This window comes from Neopsephotus bourkii, unplaced genomic scaffold (assembly GCF_033783945.1).
Source record: "Neopsephotus bourkii isolate Nb327-2 ecotype Australia unplaced genomic scaffold, CSIRO-AGI_Nbou_v1 NB_125, whole genome shotgun sequence".
Lineage (NCBI taxonomy): Eukaryota > Metazoa > Chordata > Aves > Psittaciformes > Psittacidae > Neopsephotus > Neopsephotus bourkii.
Window position 1 is genome coordinate 6871 of NW_026900642.1, and position 18515 is coordinate 25385.

General features: G+C 57.7%; 3 protein-coding genes across 4 annotated transcripts; 2 read left to right on the forward strand and 1 right to left on the reverse strand.

Moving 5' to 3' along the window:
* Nucleotides 1–2711: 2711 nt before the first annotated feature.
* LOC133219429 (uncharacterized) lies at nucleotides 2712–5880 on the reverse strand. The gene is made up of 10 exons (XM_061366741.1): nucleotides 5636–5880; nucleotides 5089–5582; nucleotides 4788–4978; nucleotides 4641–4726; nucleotides 4010–4329; nucleotides 3776–3829; nucleotides 3661–3696; nucleotides 3529–3573; nucleotides 3267–3410; nucleotides 2712–3182 (listed from the first exon to the last, which is right to left on the reverse strand). Exons 1-10 carry the CDS (start codon nucleotides 5878–5880, stop codon nucleotides 2845–2847), a joined length of 1953 nt encoding a protein of 650 aa, XP_061222725.1. The 3' UTR covers nucleotides 2712–2844.
* An 823-nt stretch (nucleotides 5881–6703) lies between these two features.
* On the forward strand, nucleotides 6704–10503 carry LOC133219346 (killer cell lectin-like receptor subfamily G member 1). Of its 2 annotated transcripts, none has more exons than XM_061366621.1 (6): nucleotides 6704–6766; nucleotides 7179–7289; nucleotides 7751–7831; nucleotides 8417–8565; nucleotides 8733–8836; nucleotides 10240–10503. In XM_061366621.1, exons 1-6 carry the CDS (start codon nucleotides 6718–6720, stop codon nucleotides 10433–10435), a joined length of 690 nt encoding a protein of 229 aa, XP_061222605.1. In that variant the 5' UTR covers nucleotides 6704–6717; the 3' UTR covers nucleotides 10436–10503. The 2 variants fall into 2 exon arrangements, with proteins under 2 accessions (XP_061222605.1, XP_061222597.1); XM_061366613.1 differs by having other exon boundaries at nucleotides 6711–6772.
* Nucleotides 10504–11373: 870 nt separating this feature from the next.
* Nucleotides 11374–13757, forward strand: LOC133219335 (B-cell differentiation antigen CD72-like). The gene is made up of 5 exons (XM_061366589.1): nucleotides 11374–11542; nucleotides 11598–11741; nucleotides 12513–12827; nucleotides 12956–13352; nucleotides 13619–13757. The coding sequence occupies exons 1-5, from the start codon at nucleotides 11374–11376 to the stop codon at nucleotides 13755–13757; spliced, it is 1164 nt and encodes a 387-aa protein (XP_061222573.1).
* Nucleotides 13758–18515: the final 4758 nt, after the last annotated feature.

Here is an 18515-nt window from a genome sequence, read left to right on the forward strand (position 1 = left end):
GGGAGCACATCTGGGTGGTGGGAAGCTCAGTGGGATGATGGGAACACATCTGGGTGATGGGGAGCTCAGTGGGATGATGGGAGCACATCTGGGTAGTGGGGAGCTCAGTGGGATGATGGAGCACATCTGGGTGATGGGAGCTCAGTGGGATGATGGGAACACATCTGGGCGATGGGAGCTCAGTGGGATGATGGAGCACATCTGGTGATGGGGAGCTCAGTGGGATGATGGAGCACATCTGGGTGATGGGGAGCTCAGTGGGATGATGGGAGCACATCTGGGTGGTGGGGAGCTCAGTGGGATGATGGGAGCACATCTGGGTGGTGGGGAGCTCAGTGGGATGATGGAGCACATCTGGGTGGTGGGGAGCTCAGTGGGATGATGGGAGCACATCTGGGTGGTGGGGAGCTCAGTGGGATGATGGGAGCACATCTGGGTGATGGGGAGCTCAGTGGGATGATGGGAGCACATCTGGGTGGTGGGGAGCTCAGTGGGATGATGGGAGCACATCTGGGTGATGGGGAGCTCAGTGGGATGATGGGAGCACATCTGGGTAGTGGGGAGCTCAGTGGGATGGTGTGAGCACATCTGGGTGATGGGGAGCTCAGTGGGATGATGGGAACACATCTGGGCGGTGGGGAGCTCAGTGGGATGATGGAGCACATCTGGGTGATGGGGAGCTCAGTGGGATGATGGGAACACATCTGGGTGGTGGGGAGCTCAGTGGGATGATGGGAGCACATCTGGGTGGTGGGGAGCTCAGTGAGATAATGGGAGCACATCTGGGTGGTGGGGAGCTCAGTGGGATGATGGGAGCACATCTGGGTGGTGGGGAGCTCAGTGGGATGATGGGAGCACATCTGGGTGGTGGGGAGCTCAGTGGGATGATGGGAGCACATCTGGGTGATGGTGAGCTCAGTGGGATGATGGGAGCACATCTGGGTGATGGTGAGCTCAGTGGGATGATGGAGCACATCTGGGTGATGGGGAGCTCAGTGGGATGATGGAGCACATCTGGGTGATGGGGAGCTCAGTGGGATGATGGGAGCACATCTGGGTGATGGGGAGCTCAGTGGGATGATGGGAGCACATCTGGGTGATGGTGAGCTCAGTGGGATGATGGAGCACATCTGGGTGATGGGGAGCTCAGTGGGATGATGGAGCACATCTGGGTGATGGGGAGCTCAGTGGGATGATGGGAGCACATCTGGGTGATGGGGAGCTCAGTGGGATGATGGGAGCACATCTGGGTGATGGGGAGCTCAGTGGGATGATGGAGCACATCTGGGTGGTGGGGAGCTCAGTGGGATGATGGGAGCACATCTGGGTGGTGGGGAGCTCAGTGGGATGATGGGAGCACATCTGGGTGATGGGGAGCTCAGTGGGGTGATGGGAGCACATCTGGGTGGTGGGGAGCTCAGTGGGATGATGGGAGCACATCTGGGTGATGGGGAGCTCAGTGGGGTGATGGGAGCACATCTGGGTGATGGGAAGCTCAGTGGGATGGTGCGAGCACAGCTGAGTAGCTGGGAGAACAGCCAGGAAGGGTTGAGCAACCACAGCCCAAAGGTGCCTTCCCATTGCAACCTCACTGGCTGCAGGCAGGCAGGGTCAGGAAGGGAAATCCCACTTTTCTCCTGCCTTCATCCACCCTGGTCACCTCCCAAGGAGGAAAGCCAGGGAAGAACTCTCTGCAGGCAGCAGCCCAACACCATGAGGCCTGTGGGCAGAGCTTTCTGCTCCATGCTCAGGAGCACAGAGGACACCCCACTGATGTCATAGCACCCAGCCGCCCCACTGGTGGACCCGCTTGGCCATGCCTCTGGCACCTCTCCATGGCTTAGGGCCACATGTGGGGAAGGGGAGGAGTTAGGGACATCTGCAACCTCACCCTGAAGGTGATGCATGGCATTGGAGCAGAGCCAGCCCTGCTGCATCCTCAGAGTAGATGACAACATGGACCTTCCTGGCTGGGCTTGACGTGGCATGGACCAGCCTCTACATGGGGTCCCTCTTTTGGGAGAAGGGGCAGGTCACCCCCCAACAAGTGGTATGTGGTGTGACAGGACTGCCATCCTGATGTCTATCCACCCTACACCAGTGCCATCAGCTACACTCTCTTCTAGGACAGTGGCAAGAGATTCTGGAGGCAGCCAGTACATCCATCCCACCCCATAGAGGATGTGGGCACCCTGTGCAAGAGCCAGTGACCACTTTGCCAAGCACAGCGTGCCATGCCATGTCTGCAACTACTGCTGACAAGTGATCCATGTCCCGAGCCCTGGGAGCAGGACAGGGCACACAACAGCATGCTGCCAACGCCACTGGTTCAGCTGTGACAGCACCAGCTCATGTGCTGGATGTGACCCACCAAGGACCTGATGACCAAGGGACCACGGCTGCAGCACCACCGCCTCCCCAGCATTGCCCATCATGGCCCCTTCCCTTGCAGAAGGATGGGACACCACATAGCCTGTGCTGTAAGCGGTCTCCCCTGTGCCCCACAGCCCCAGCAACACGTTCTCCAGGCCCAGCTGCAGCAGGAAGACATCAGGCAGTGGGGCAGGCGGGAAGAAAGTACCTCTGCCTCATGGTGCATGGCCTGGGAGTTTCTCAGAGGCTGTAAATAGCCAAGTTTCCCTTCTGCTCATCTCGAAAGTGAGAAAGGGAACATCCCCTGAGGAGGGGGAAAGAACTGGTCGATTGTCATCACTGGTACAAAAGCTATTTTTAATTGTATTAAAATGTGTCTCTCCTATAAAATTCCAAAACATCCGGTGCCTCTGCTATAAGGATCTGTGGCTGTGAGTGAACCATCATCCCTGGGTCTGCATATGGTGGTGCTCACGGTGGGATGCACCCTGTGTCAGGGGACCCCCGAGGCTCCTCTTTGTGATCCGGGGAGGTGTGGGCATCGCCGGGGGAGCAGGGCACCCTGGGCCCCCCTTCCAATAGGGGCACATAGGGGATGTAGTGGCCGAGGGTGCCTGGGTAGGTCTGCGGCCGGAGCAGGAGCTGGTGCAGGGTCTCCCCGACTTGCACCAGGCTGTGGGAGAGGAGGTGGAGGTGGGAGACGGTGTCGCTGGCCAGGCTCTCCAGCAGCGCCTGCTGCTGCCGGGATGTCTGCAGGATCTGCACCAGGATCTGCTGCACGCTCTGGAGCAGCCCCGACACCCCGGAGCCTGCGATGAGGAGAAGCTCAGTGGCTGCAAACCCTGCCCGCAGCTTGGAGAGCCCCCTGTTGGGATGCTGCAGGGAGGACCCACCGTGCAGGATGGAGCCGGATGCCTCCTCGCCCGCTGCTGGCTGCTCGCTCACGGCAGCCGTGCCCGGGGAGCACAGGGATGGGGTGGCTGCCGGCAGGGATCGGCTTCCTCTTGCCATCCCCAGGGATGTCTCACCAGGAAAACCTGCCACAGCGGTTTGGCATGGAGGAAGGAACCAGAGTGCCTGCAGGAGCCCCTGCCCTCTGTCCCCATGGGCAGGACACAGGGGAAGGGAGACTTGCTTGAAGGCACAGACACTCACCAGCCTTCTGCTCAACAGCTTCCTGCTTCAGGGCAGTGTGACAGCCTGAAAGGAGAGCAGACACAGCCTGTGAGCTGCAGCTACCTCCCGCTGCAGGGCACCTGAGCACGGTGGCCAGTGCATGGTACTCACCCAGGAATGGAAGGGGAGGGACACAGCGACCGGCATCTGCAATGAGAACCGTATCAGACCCTGCTTGCGGGGCCGAGGGGGTTTACTGCACTGAGCAGGGCAAGGGAAGCCTTACGTGGCATGGTGTGGGGAGCATGCAGCCCTCCAGCGACGTGGTCCCCATCCACTGCTGGGAGAGAACAGAGAGGAGAGATGCGTCGTCTGATGGGACCTGCTGGGGGGGGTCACCACCAGCCCAGGGTCTGCCAGGTCAGCCCCGCAGCCTGACATGCCTTAGCCACAGCTCCACAGTGCCCTGCAGGGCCCCAAAGCATTTCACAAGCTAGATACAAAAGCAGGAGTCACTCACTCACCACTGCAATGCAGCCACCTCTGGGCTGGAAGGCAGCAGCGGCGTAGCAGCACGCAGCAACACTACACAACAGACTAGGGCTGGAAGTGAAGGAGAATCCCACATCCACTTGAAACTGCAGGGGGAATTTAGGGAGACAGGTGATTACCCAGTGCGGAATGCTGGCTGGGGCGCCCTCACAAATCAGATCCAGGGACATAATCTGTATCACCTCTGTGCCAAACCCCTGCGATGTGCAGTGAGAGGGATGCAGGAGATGCCCCTGGGTGGGCTGCAGGGCAGGGGAGCTGCAGCACCTCTGGCCCTCACACCCAGCCCTAATTCATCTGAAGATCTATGGTGTTAGCAGGGAAGCAGGAGCCAGGGCCTGCTGGAGGAAGGGGTGTCATGCCCTGCAGTGATATACAGCTGCCAGAGCCCCCTGGCCTCATCCTTCAGAGATCTAAAGCCATGAGGCAGCCCTCAGACTGGTACAGAGCTGGGGAACCCCTTGTGCCCTGTCCCAGCCATCCCCTCATGCTCTGGGACTGGTTTGGAGTCAAAGCCCCTGGACAGAGAAGTCCCAACTGCTGAGGGACTTGTGATGGGGCCCCCAGCCCCCTAAGCCCTTCAAGCCCTCCATTCCCACCATGCTGGCATGGGCTTGGGCTGGAGCCGTGGCTGTGCAGCCCGGTGCAGCGGGGCAGACCGGTACTTACGGGCCTCTGGCTCATCCTTCACACACCGCAGCAGCGGGGACATCAACGTTCCCGGGGTTTCCCCGTCAACGTTGTGCTCTGCAGGGGGGGTGAGTGGGTGCAGAAAACAGCTTCAACAACCAGGACACAAGGGGTGCCTGACACCCCACAGCCAGGACAAGCCCCCACCCCTGCTGCCTGAGCCCACGGGTACCTGGTGGCTCTGGTGAGGATGAAGAGCAGGCAGCATGGGCTGACCTGCGCTTCCTGGAGGGCAGCTTCGCCATGTCTAGCGGAAGAGAAACAGACCGTCAGCAGACCCCGGGTGGCCGCGCAGCACCAGCGCTAACCCAGCATCCAGCAACCCTGCCAAACCCATTTACCCATCCCAGCACTCACCTGGCATCCTCCGCTCCCCGAACACGGGCCGCCCAGCAGCCTTCCATATGCTCTTCATGGCTCGGTAGTGCGGAGGCAGGCGGGCTGAGTGATGTCCTGCCCTCTGCCGCGTCTCCCGCTCCGAGTGGAAAGCCTGCTTCAGCGCCTTCCACTTGGAGCGGCACTGGGCGACGCTGCGCGAGTACCCGGCCGCTGCCAGCCCTTGGGATATCTCCCTCCACAGCGCCTCGTTGGGTCGCGATGTGGAAGCCATGAGCAGGGCGGCCTCCCCCGAGCCCTCCACCAGCGCCAGCAGGCTGCTGACCTCCGCCTGCGTCCAGGCTCGCCCGCGGGGCATGCTGCCAGGGCGGGGGAAGCTCAGCTCCGGACCGAGGTGCGGCACCCCCGAGGGCACCGGGACCAGCACCGAAACCAGCACCGGGAACAGCACCGGGACCAGCACCGGAACCAGCACCGGGACCCGCACCGGAGGCAGCACCGGGACACGCAGGGAGCTGCACCCGGAGCAGCACCGGGAGCTGCACCCGGAGCAGCACCGTAGCCGCACCGAGCGCCCCTGCGCTGCACCGGGCGCCGCGGCGGGAGCTGCCGGGAGGCCGCACGGAGCATGTGCAGCGCCGGGAGGAGCCGCTGGGAAACGTAGTCCCAGCCACGCCACCCAGCGCATCCCCGTCCAGGCGGGCGCGGCGCAGGGACCGGGGTCTGAGCCTGCCCGCCTGTAGCGGTGGTGACCCCCGGGTAGGAAGGGCTCTCCCGCGGCTGGGGGACCCTGCCCTCCGCCCCCATGGCCATCACGGCAGCACTCAAGGCTCTGGGATGGGGTGCAGAACCCCAGTGTTCAGAGTGCAGAGCGTGGAGATGCAGGAGGGGCCCTGCTCCCCAAGGATGCACAGCCCCATGGGGCAGATAGGCTGAGCACTGGGGGGCTGTGGCTGTCCCAACATTGTGGGGGGGAACACAGGAATCTAGCTGACCTTTAAAGGCCCCTTCTAACCCGAAACCATGCTGTGACCTTTCAGTTCTTAGAAGGGGCCTATAAGGAGGATGGGGAGAAACTTTTTCGCACGGCCTGTTGCAATAGGACTGGGAGCGATGGTTTTGATCTAGAAGAGGGGATATTCAGGCTGGATGTGAGGAAGGAATTCTTTACAGAGAGGGTGTAAAACACTGGCACAGATTGCCCAGAGGGATGGATGCCCCATCCCTTAAGGCCAGCCTGGGTTGTTCTGGGCAACCCGATCTAGATGAAGATGTCCTTGCTCATTGCAGGGGGTTGGACTAGGTGAGCTTTGAAGGTCCCTTCCAACCCAAATGACTCTGATTCTACTCTACAGTCCCATGTCTGAGCTAGCAGCCACCCCCACAGCTCCCTGTCCCACAGTGTGAGCGCAGGGTTCCCTCATGCAGGGAATGCCTGGGTGTCAGCCTCATGGGGCTCCCCCTTGCCCCACTCGGTCAGTCACTATCATCACTGTGACCCCCCCAGGGTTCTGTCCCAGGTGGTGCCCCTGGGGACCCCACCAGGAAGTGACACTTTCCATTTCGCGTCACAGCCAGCTGCCAAAAGGGGCTGGGAAGGGGTTGCTGCTTCCCCTGTGGGTGCAGAGCAAGAGACTGAGTGAGGGAGGGATGGACGAGGGGGTCACGTACGCTGATCTGCGCTTGCCCCCCACCCCAGGTAATGGTGAGCTGCTCCCAGCCCCTGGCACCATAGAGGATGCCCTGCCCTTCTGCAGCACCTTGCCTTCTGTGGGATCATTCCTCTGACCCCCTCTTTTGGGTACCCTCTCCCAGACAGCTCTTCTCCAGCACTGTTACACTCTGCTTCCTCATGGGGCAGGGGACAGGAGGAGCTCAAGGTCAGGGGGTGCCCACTGCACCCCACTCTGCTCTCCCTGCCTCATGCCAAGCTCTGTCTGCAGCGAGACACTAATAGGATCAAGGTGCTGCAAACAGGCTCTCCCTCAGTTTTCCTGGGTTCCCCAACTGACTTCTGAGACCCTGACCAGGGTTCATAGGCATCTCCTGGATGGGGGTGTCCCCACTGCTCCAACAAAGCCCCCAGAGTCGAGGTTAACTCTGCTTTTCAGCTCCCCAGCAGACGGTGCGGATGCCCTGGTGCTGGGCTGCCCTCAGCCTGGCTGTCTTCTCCCTGCTGCTCCTGCTGGCACAAATCATCCTCATCAGCTTGAGCTTCCACTGTGAGTACCTGGAGCTCTCTGGTTGGGGTGTTGGGGTTGGCACCATGGGGACAATGTGCCAACAGACAGAGCTCATGTCCCAGGGATCCTCCTACTTGGGGCTGAGGGTGTTGCGGGTTCTGGAGCAAGCAGGAAAGTTAGTGAGGCAAGACCGTGCGTGCCTGTCTGGGAGAGGAAGGCGATGGGATGGCATGGGCTTGGGGACTGCGTCAGGGCATCCTGCTCCATCACATGGCAGTGAAATGAAGATGGGAGAGTGGTGATGCTGAAACCGAAAGAAACACTTTCCCCGAAAGCCTGTTCTGTGATGGGCTCCCAAGCACAGCAAAACCCACAAGGAGATTGTCGAGCTCGGCTGGCAGGTCACCTAAAGGGGGTTGTCCCATGGGAGAGGCCTCTTGGTGCTGCTGGGAACAGGAGCACAGGGTTGGCAGCGGCAGTCTTTTATTCTTCTTCTGTAGATCTAGGACAACAGGCGAGCTGCACCCGTGGTGCTTGGAGCGGGGAGGAGAGCCCCAGCTACGGGCGACAGACGCAGCGAGGTAGGAAAACCTGGTGGGCTCCTTGGAGAGGGTTTGGAGGGGGATCTGGGGTGTTCTTTTCAATAGTGAGGACCTGTCCCTGCTCCAGAATGTGCCTCCCCCCAGCCTTCCTTCACCCTTGCTGCCTGTCCCTGGCTTATACCACGGTGCTGCCCTGGTGCTGCTGAACAGGCTGCACCCCTGGGATCCCTTGGAAGAGATGGCCCCAGCATGGCTCTGCATTGCCCAGGCACTCCACTAGCACCAAGATCATGTTTTCCAGGTGCTGGACAGCACTGGGGGCTGTCTTTCAACCAGTCTCTGGTGAAGCTGAAATCTTGACTGCATTCCCAGTGCTTTGCAAATGATGTTTGTATCACAACCCCAAACCTGGAGCTCCCTTTGCTAACCCATCTGCCTGATGCCATCACCTTCATGTAACCAGCCTGTTGCACTGGGATGCGAGAGCTGCGCTCCAGAGCAAGGGCAAGCAGAGGGTCCTCTCCAAGGGGGTATCCATAGCAGTACATTGGGTTGGTTGGTACCCTGGCCACCCCTTGTCACCGTCCTGTGCCTTGGGCTGCAAGCTGTGTTTCTGGTGTGCAGGGGGATGCCAGTTCTGCCCAGCCGGCTGGCTCTGGGATGCAGGGCAGTGCTACTACTTCTCCTTCACCAAGAAGAGCTGGGATCAGAGCAGAGAGGACTGCTGCTCCAGAGGGGCACAGCTGGCCACCGCCCGAACCAACACCACCCTGGTGAGCGCACCCATCTCAGCTCCCTGGCTCTCACCCTCATGCCCAAAGCCTAGCTAAGTCTCCAGATAAAGAGCTGGAGGTGCTGTGTGTGTACTCTGCAACCCCCATCACTGGGAGGGCCTGGGTTTTCCCCCCAGGTAGCTCATCCAGGTCCTCTCTTGTGCTAGGCTTTCCTGATGCGCACAGCCAACACAGAGGTCTTCCACGTGGGGCTGAAACGGGGTGGCTCCAGGTCTGACTGGAAGTGGCTGGATGGCACCGCACTGAAGGGGTGAGGCTGCCTGGTTGTCCCTATCCAGGAATGCTGAGGGAGGTGATGGGGAGACAGGCAGCCCACTTGCATGTGAGGGTGATGTCAGGGTCCAGTTGGAGAAAAAACCCAGTGCCAGACCCTGTTTCAGATCATGATCCCAAGAGTGAAATTAAGACACAAATGAGGTCAAGTGCCATAACTGGATGCTTTGTTTATTACAAATTGCAAAAAGAGAGTTATAAAAAAGGGAAGTTATAATAAAGGGGATATTGATAGAACAGATTGGAAAAAAGGTAGAAAATGAAGCAAGGATTCGGGGTGTAGAGAGAGAGAGATAGAGAAAGTCACCACCCTGGATCCAGTGGTGTCCCAGGGATCCGCTGTCATTGTCATTGGTGGTGGGAGTTCTTCAGGGTTCGTAGTCGGTATCAGAGCAGAGTGTTCCCCAAGAGTCCATCGGAGGTGGGTGTCTTCGTGGAGGCATCCTTCTTGAGGCCCCTTGAAGGTACCCCATGGAGTGTGTCTCATGGAGGGTGCCCCTCAGGATCCATAGTACTCATCGGTGGAGAGTGTCCTCACAGAGGTGTCCTTCTGGAGCTACCCTCACGGCAATGGCTCGCTGGCAATGTGTTTCTTGGTGGTTACCTTTTCCCCTTTGTCAAGAGCTGGGGGGAGAACCTCTGTTCATGTCACATATTACACGTTCCTGGTGGACCAGTTTCCCTGGTCTTGCAGCCAGCTCTTTGACACACGTGTCTGCAGTGATCCTTGGGATAGTAGCTCACACCAATCCTCAAAGTAATGGATGGAAGAGTCTTAGCTCTTTCCCACTCACCCCTCAGGCAATGGGTTGTCGAGTCCCAGTTCAGCTCCTCACACCCTTCTCCCAGGCAATGGATATTGGAGTCTTACCTCAACTCCTCCCACCCATCTCTGAGACAGGAGATAGGTGGATTTCCAGCTCAGTTTCTCAGACCAATCTTTGAGACAGTGGGCAGTGGAGTCTGACTTCAGATCAGTCTCTCACAGATGTGCTCCACATTTTGGCTACCTCTTGTCTCCCGAGGGCTGCACTGGGAAGGGATGGTGCTGACTTCCCACCTGGGTGAGGAGCTGGGATGGCTCCACAGAATCAGGTTTTCAGGCTTTTCTTAGCGCAGCTGGTGCTGAGTCCTGCCAGGAAAGACCTGGGGGTGCTCTGTGCATGATGGGGATGGGAGCTGCATCTCAAACAGGCATGGGTAGGGTTGGGGGGATCAGAGCATGTGCCTTAATTAAGAAGAGGGTGTCAGGGCACAGAGCTCCCTGGAGAGGGTGAGCTTTGCCCCCATAGCATCCCTGATCACTGTCCCGAGGAGCTGCTGATGGCAGAACCCCAGCCCTTCCTGTCCATCCCATCTCTGCCCTCTCTCTCCCTGCAGGCTTTTCCCAATCCATCGCTCCACCAGCTCCTTCCTGGCCTGTGGCAGGGTGTCAGGGCTGGGGCTGTCGGGTGGTCCGTGCGGGGAAGCCCTGGGCTGGGTCTGTGAGCAGCGCTCATCCACCCTGCAGTGGGTCCGGTCCTCACCACCCGCCCTCCTCTGGGGAAACACCACCTACACCTGCACTGGGCCCTGATGACCATGGGGACCTCCAGCCTGTCCCATCGCAATGCACTGGCATCCCTTGGTGCTGCTGCTTCCTCATTCAGATGCTTCACCCCGCTGGATCTCTGCAATCTGCCAATAAACGCTGGCACTTGAATGCTGTGGCTGGTTTGGGGGGATGAGGGTGGTGGGATGGAGGTGCATCCTCTGGTGCCGACCCAGTCACGTTGCTACTGGGTGGAAAATTGCACTGGAGGAAGTGGCATCGATCTGAGCACCCTCATGTCCTGGGGGCAGCTTGGAAAAGCTCCTGTGCAGGCTGGAGCAGATCCCTGCTTTTGGTTGTGGTGGTGGCTGTCCAGGGTTTATCCTGCTTGGGTAAGCATCCCTGGTCACATGGAGGGCTGGGCAGCAGCCCTTATCTCCTGGTTTCCATCCAGTCTGAGGAGGTCACAGCAAATGCCCTCACTTTGCCTTGAGGCTGGGTGATGGGTGAGAGGCTAAAAGGTCTGCAGGGTCTTGGTTTGGAGGGGTTTGGCCCTGAGGGCTATTATGGTTTTGATATAGACCACATGGGTCTATACCAGCAGCATGCAGCTCCAGCATGGACATCCCTGGGAGTCTGTCCTTAGGAATGTTGAGGACAGAGCTCCACAGTCACTGCAGAGTGCCTCCAAGCAGGAGATGGGAAGGTGCTGCATGGGGGCGCACAGCCCTGGAGTGCCCAGCATGCAGGGACTCATGGGGCTCCTAAGAGCATGGGGACATGGCGGCAGAGTGCACTGCCCGGGAGGAGCTGGTTCACCCCCACAGTGCACATCACAGCAAGAGCACCCTCAGAAAAACCCCATTTGCAAATTAAAACACTTCTGCTTTTCCGATCAAGAGGTGTCTCCACCCAACGGGGGTTTGGCCAGGGCAAGGCAGCAGCGAGCCCTCACTCTGCTGCTGCCTGGGGCACCTGCAAGCATGGCCCAGAGCGTGGTCTACGCCGACCTGAAGTTCGCAGCATCCGTGCCCTCCTGCCCCGCAGCCCCTGATGAGGACGACAGCCCCTATGAGAACGTGCTGCTGGGGACGGTGCCTGCAGAGCCCAGCCCAGGTCAGAGCCCGGCCACCGACATGGAGATACTGTGGGGTAGGGTGGGCAGTGGGGGGAGGCAGTGGGACCATGGGTGATGCTGTGCTCATAGCACACCTCATCTCATCTCATCTCATGTCACCTCTTGCAGGGCGATGTCCCCGGCGCTGGCGTGTCCCCATGGGGCCGCTGGCCGTCAGCCTGCTGGTGCTGCTGGTGCTGCTGGTGGTGGGTACCGTGGCCCTGGGGACCTGCTGTGAGTCTGGGTGAGGGCTGTGGGGTGGGGGGAGATGAAGGGTGGCACTGGGAATGGGTGCTACCCACTCCCTGGGGACCTGCTGTGAGTGTCTGGGAACTACCCAGGTCCTGGGGACCTGCTGTGTGGCTGGGCAAGGTATGGGATGCTGGGGGTTGTTGGGTCCAAGGGGTCCCGGAGGATGGTGATCTGAGGCTGGCGTTGCTTTTGGCTTGGCCAGCCTGAGCTCCCCTGTCTGCCTGCATTGCTTTTCCTGTGCCTACCACTGCTTCTCACTGCCTATTGTAGAATTACAGCATCATAGAATGGTTTGGGTTGGAAAGGACCTTAGGATCATCCAGTTCCAACGCACCTGCTGTGCGCAGGGACACCTCACACTAAACCATGTCACCCAAGGCTCTGTCCAACCTGGCCTTGAACACCGACAGGGATGGAGCATTCAGAGCTTCCTTGGGCAGCCTGTTCCCAGCACCTCATCACCCTCACTGCTTCCCACTGCCTCAGACTGCTTCCACACCTTTCTTGTTGCCTCCCACTCCCTTCCATTGTCCTTCCACTGCCTTCCCATTGCCTCCCACTGGCACAAATTGCCTCCCTTCCACTTACCCCCACAGACCCTTCCCTTCCCACCGGCACTCCAGCACAGTCCCTGCCCACATCCCAGCACCCCCATCCCGTGTCCCTCGCCATGGCCCTGGGTGCGCGGGTCGGGCGCTGGTGCCCGTGCCCGGGCTGTGCCAGCGCCGTGCCCATCCCTGTGCCCGTGCCCAGACTGGCAGGTCACCCGCAGCCTGCGGGACGCCTCCCGGGAGCACGCGGCCGAGCAGGGCCGCCTGGAGCAGGAGCTGAGCGCCCGGGAGCAGCGCCTGGAGCAGACGCGGCTGGAGCTGGGGAGGGCCAGAGCGGAGCTGGGGCGCGCCTGGCGGGACGGCAACAGCAGCCGAGCGGCGCTGGAGCGGCAGGACATGGAGCTGGGGCGCGCCAGGCAGGAGCTGGCCGAGCTGCGCAGGGATGTGCAGCGCCTGCAGGGAGAGCTCAACAGCAGCCAGAGCACCGTGGCCAGCCTGCGCGCCTGCGTGAACACGGGTAGGGCCGTGCCGGGCTGCGGGACGGGCGGGGATGCTGCCGGGGAGATGAGGGGCTCAGCCCGGACAGGATGGGCCCCCCCAGCATCCTTGTGACGGCGAGCGCCTGAGCCGTGCCCCTGTCCCCAGAGTGCTGCCCCTCGGGCTGGGTGCTCTACAGGGGCAAGTGCCTCTTCATCTCCGTGGAGAGCAAGACGTGGAAGGACAGCCATCAATACTGCCAGAGGACATCCGCCCAGCTGCTGGTCCAAGCCGACTGGGCATCGTGGACAGCGCCGGTACAGAGCAGAGGGGCTGCAGCACCGCAGGGATGGGGGCAATGCTGGGGTGGGCAGATCCAGCAGCAGCAGCGCTGCAGAGGTGCTGGGTGGCACCGCCAGATCCAGGACTCTCGGGCACCTGATGGGCTCTGGGCATGGGGAAGGCAGTTGACAGCTTCTATCCCTCAGCTCTTCATGCAGGGGAATGGCGCCGTGTACTGGGTCGGGGAGAGATACAGAGGTCATCTCGATTCACGTGAGGACAGGTATGGATGGCCATATAAAGAGCAGGTTGTTCCATCTTGGACACCTGCATCTCTCGCAGCTTCACCAGCCATGGGGAAATGCTCTGGGCACTGCCCTGGCATCTGTCCTTGACATGGGACTAATGCTTGAACGAGGGCAGTGGCCTGATCCTCTTGCCCAAGCTAAGAGGCCCTGAGGCTGCAGCTGTGTGGGGTACAGCATGGTGGCAGCAGGATGAGAGCACGGTGATGGCACCTCTCACGTGTTCCCTCCCTTCTTGGAACAGAAGTTGGGTCTGTCCGGGAATATCCTATGGAGAGATGGAAAGATTCTACTGCTCAAGAAAATTGCCATGGATCTGTGAGAAGCTGCCAGATGTGAGGAGCACGTCCAAGACCGTCCCTCCTCTCCCAGCCAAGTGGTAACTCTGGAACACCATTTCCACCATACATCGGAGTGATTGGAGCGCAGGGTGCACAGCAGAGACACCTTTTCCCTCCTGCACAGCCACATTCCTGTATACTGTTGTTCTCCAAAGCTATTGCACTGGAAAGCTATTTTAAAGGCATACAGATTCATAGAATCATAGAATGGTTTGGGTTGGAAAGGACCTTGAGATCATCCAGTTCCAACCGTCTGCCATGGGCAGGGTTGCTTCATGCTAGACCGTGTTGCTCAAGGCTCTGTCCAACCTGGCCTTGAACACGGCCAGGGATGGAGCATTGGCATCCTCCCTGGCTAACCCATTCCAGTGCCTCACCACACTTACTACAGTAAAGAACTTCTTCCTTATACCTAACCTGAACTTCTCCTGTTTCACTTTGAACCCGTTACCCCTTGTCCTATCACTACAATTCCTAATGAAGAGTCCCTCCCCAGCATCCCTATAGGCCCCCTTCAGATACTGGAAGGCTGCTAAGAGGTTTCCATGCAGCCTTCTCTTCTCCAGGCTGAACAGCCCCAACTTTCTCAGCCGATCTTCATATGGGAGCTGCTCCAGTCCCCTGATCATTCTCATGGCCTCCTCTGCACTTGTTCCAACAGTTCCATGTCCTTTTTATGTTGAGGACACCAGAACTGCACACAATATTCCAAGTGAGGTCTCATGAGAGCAGAGTAGAGGGGCAGGATCACCTCCTTCGACCTGCTGCTGGTCACACTCCTTTTGATGCAGCCCAGGATACAGTTGGCTTTCTGGGCTGCGAGCGCACGCTGAAGCCAGCTCATGTTCATTTTCTCATTGACCAACACCCCCAAGTCCTTCTCCTCAGGGCTGTTCTAAATCTCTTCTCTGCCCAGCCTGTAGCTGTATCTGGGATTGCTCTGACCCAGGTGTAGGACCTTGCACTTGTCATGGTTAAACTTCATGAGGTTGGCATCAGCCCAGCTCACAAGCGTGTCAAGGTCCCTCTGGATGGCATTCCTTCCCTCCAGCGTATCAACCAAACCACACAGCTTGGTGTCATTGGCAAACTTGCTGAGGGCACACTCAATCCCACTGTCCATGTCAGCGACAAAGATGTTAAACAAGACCGGTCCCAACACCGATCCCTGAGGGACACCACTCATTACTGGTCTCCAGATGGACATTGAGCCATTGACCACAACTCTTTGTGTGCGGCCATCCAGCCAGTTCTTTATCCACTGAGTGGTCCATTCATCAAATTGATGTCTCTCCAATTTAGAGACAAGAATGTCGTGTGGGACAGTCTTGAACGCTTTGCACAAGTCCAGGTAGATGATATCCACTGCTTTACTGCTGTCCATCAGCTCTGTAGCCCCATCACAGAAGGTCATCAAATTGGTCAGGCAGGATTTCCCCTTAGTGAAGCCATGCTGGCTGTCACCAAGCACCTTGTTGATTTTCATGTGCCTTAGCATGCCTTCCAGGAGAATCTGCTCCAAGATTTTGCCAGGCACAGAGGTGAGACTGACTGGTCTGTAATTCCCTGGGTCATCCATTTTCCCCTTCTTGAAAATGGGGGTTATATTTCCCTTTTTTCAGTCATCAGGAAGTTCACTTGACTGCCACGATTTTTCAAATATGATGGACAGCAGCTTAGCAACTTCATTTTCCAGCTCCTTCAGGACCTGTGTATGGATTTTGTCAGGTGCCATGGACTTGTGCACATTCAGATTTTTACGATGGTCTCGAACCAGATCCTCTCCTATAGTGGGCCTGAGGTCTTCATTCTCACAGTCCCTGCAAGACTTGGGTGATGTGGTCAGAGCCTTTGCCAGTGAAGACTGAGGCAAAGCAGTCATTCAGAACCTCAGCCTTCTCCAAATCCAGGGTAGCCGGTTCTCCAGATAGCTTCTGGAGGGGGCCTATGTTGTCCCTAGTCTGTCTTTTATTTGCTACCTACCTATAGAATCCCTTCCTGTTATCCTTAACATCCCTAGCCAAGTTTAATTCTAACTGGGCCTTAGCTTTCCTAACCTGGTCCCTAGCTTCCCAGACAACATCCCTGTATTCTTCCCAGGCTGCCTGTCCTTGCTTTTGCCTTTTATAAGCCTCTTTTTTCATTTGAATTTTCCTCAGCAGCTCCTTATCCTTCCAAGGAGGTCTGCTGGCCCTCCTGCTGCACTTCCTTCTAGTTGGGATGCAACACTCCTGAGCTTGTAGCAGGTGATCCCTGAATATCAATCAACAGTCTTGGGCCCCCTGCCCTGTAGGGCTATATCCCATGGAACCTTACTGAGCAGATTCCTGAAGAGGGCAAAGTCTGCTCTCTTGAAGTCTAGGGCAGTGAGCTTGCTGCACACTCTTCTCACTGTCCTGAGGATCTTGAACTTGACCATCTCATGATGGCTACAACCAAGGCTGCCCTGGAGTGTCACATTTCCAACCAGCCCTTCACTGTTGGTGAGCATGAGGTCAAGCATGGCACCTCCCCTCGCTGGCTCCTCTGTTACTTGCAGAAGTTGTCTTCTCACACAGTCGAGGAACCTTCTGGATTGCTTATGCTGGGCTGTACCGTCCCTCCAACAGATATCAGGGTGGTTGAAGTCCCCCATGAGAACAAGGGCCTGTGAGCGTGAGGCTGTTCCTATCTGTCTATAGAGTGCTTTATCCACAGAGTCCTCTTGATCAGGCAGTCTGTAACAGATCCCCACAATAATGTCCCCTGTAGCTGTTCTCCCTTTAACCCTGACCCACAAGCTCTCTGTTATCTGCTCACCTCTCCCCAGACAGAGTTCCATACTCTCCAGCTTATCCCTAACAGAAATACCAACTCCCCCTCCCCGCCTGCCAGGCCTGTCTTTTCTAAAGAGCCTGTAACCTTCCATTCCAACACTCCAGCCATAGGAGCCATCCTACCATGTTTCGGTGATGCCTATAATGTCATACCCCCATAGACGTGCACATATCTCTAATTCCTCTTGTTTGTTCCCCATGCTACAGGCCTTTGTATAGAGGCATCCGAGCTGAGCTCCAAATGAAGCTGGCTCATTGGCTGGAGCAGCTGGAATACCTCTACATTGCTCTGAGCATTTATTATAGGTGCTGGCAACTGACTGGGAGTGTTGGGATGGAATGATGCCCCCTCCCCCAACACATCTGGTTTAAAGCATGCTTGACCAGTCTGGCAAGCATCCTACCAAAACTGCTCTTCCCCTTCAGACCAGCTCCACCAGCCCCCGCTAGACCTGGCCTACAAACTTGGGTCCCATGTTCAAGACACCCAAACCCCTGACTCTGACACCACCTTTTAACCATTTATTAACCTGGCCAATCCTCCTAGCTTTTTTTAGGTCCTCCCCTGTATCCTGGAGAATTGACGAAAAGACTATCTGAGCTCCAGAGCCCCTAACTACCTCTCTCAGGGCTCTGTAGTCCTTCTTTCCAGGCTCCTATTATCTCTATCTTTATCACCCACATGGATCACTAGAAGTGGGTAATAGTCAGTAGGACTTACTAGAGCAGGCAGCCTCTCTGCCACATCCCTGATCCATGCCCCTGGTAGGCAACACACCTCCCCTGAGACCAGGTCAGGCCGACAGATCAGTGCTTCTGTCCCTTTCAAAGTAGAGTCCCCTACTACTACGACCCGCCGCTTTTTCCTGGCAGCACCAGCAGAGATCTGCTTTACCAGTGCACCAATCGGTTGTTCATGGTGCGAGTGCACTTACTCTTGAGCCCCCTGCAGGACAGCAAAGCGGTTCTGCATGGGAACAACAGATTTTAGGAGGAAGCCCCTTGCTTTTCATTGTCCTCTTCCTCCTTTTTTTGTTGTTAGGACCTTCAAATGACTGCCGTGATTTTTTCTAATGTGACGGGCAGGTCTGTATTTTACAACAAGGCTTACAGGAAAGAGACTGTATTTCTGTGTTCTATACTCATGCTCATGCTTACATCCCCAGCCCCTGCTCTCCAGCCCTGGACCCAGGGAGAGGACACCAGTAACGAGCCCTGCTTACCTCTGCTGCCTTCTGCTGACGATGGTTGTAGAGGTGTCTCTTGCACCTTGTGAAAGAGGGTATGTGTTGCCATTGGTGCCCTCAGATGGCCCCCTTTAGGGAATGCTTTGGTTTTACTGGCTGCCCCTTTCCTCTGTCACTGGCTGCTGCTGGCTCCTGTCCTGCCCTTTCTCCTCTCCATCACCTGCCTTTGGCCACAGCCTGTCCCAGGGCTGAGCTTCGTTCTCCCAGTCAGAGAACAGCCTGGATCTGAATAAGACTATGGAGCATGTCCTCCTGGCCATGCAGTGCTCCATGCCCAGGGAGGACATGTTGGTGGATGGGGAAAGCCGGGCAGGATTTACCAAGACCAAGTCATGCCTGTCCAACCTACCTGTGTGGTGGGAATACTGGGCTGTGTTCAAGAGGAGAGCAATGGGGGAAGTTTACCATGAACCTCTGAGGTCTAGGGCATGGTTTCCTATAGTCTACTTGCTGGCAGAGTGGGGAGATGTGGCCAGGAGAGTAGAAAAGAAGGTGGAAACCTGCATAGCAGGAGGGCTTCAGGGGGTGTAAGCATCACCTTATCCAGCTGCAACACCCCTGTGGGTTGGAGCCTGGGGCTGGCACTCCTTGAAGCCTTCACCAGTGCCTTGGATGATGGGATGGAGATGGTCTCAGCCAGCTGGGTGGCAATATCAAACTGGGCAGTAATGGGCATACCAGAGGGCAGGACTGGTGTTCAGAGGGGCCTGAAGGAACACTGATGGAGCTGGCTGATG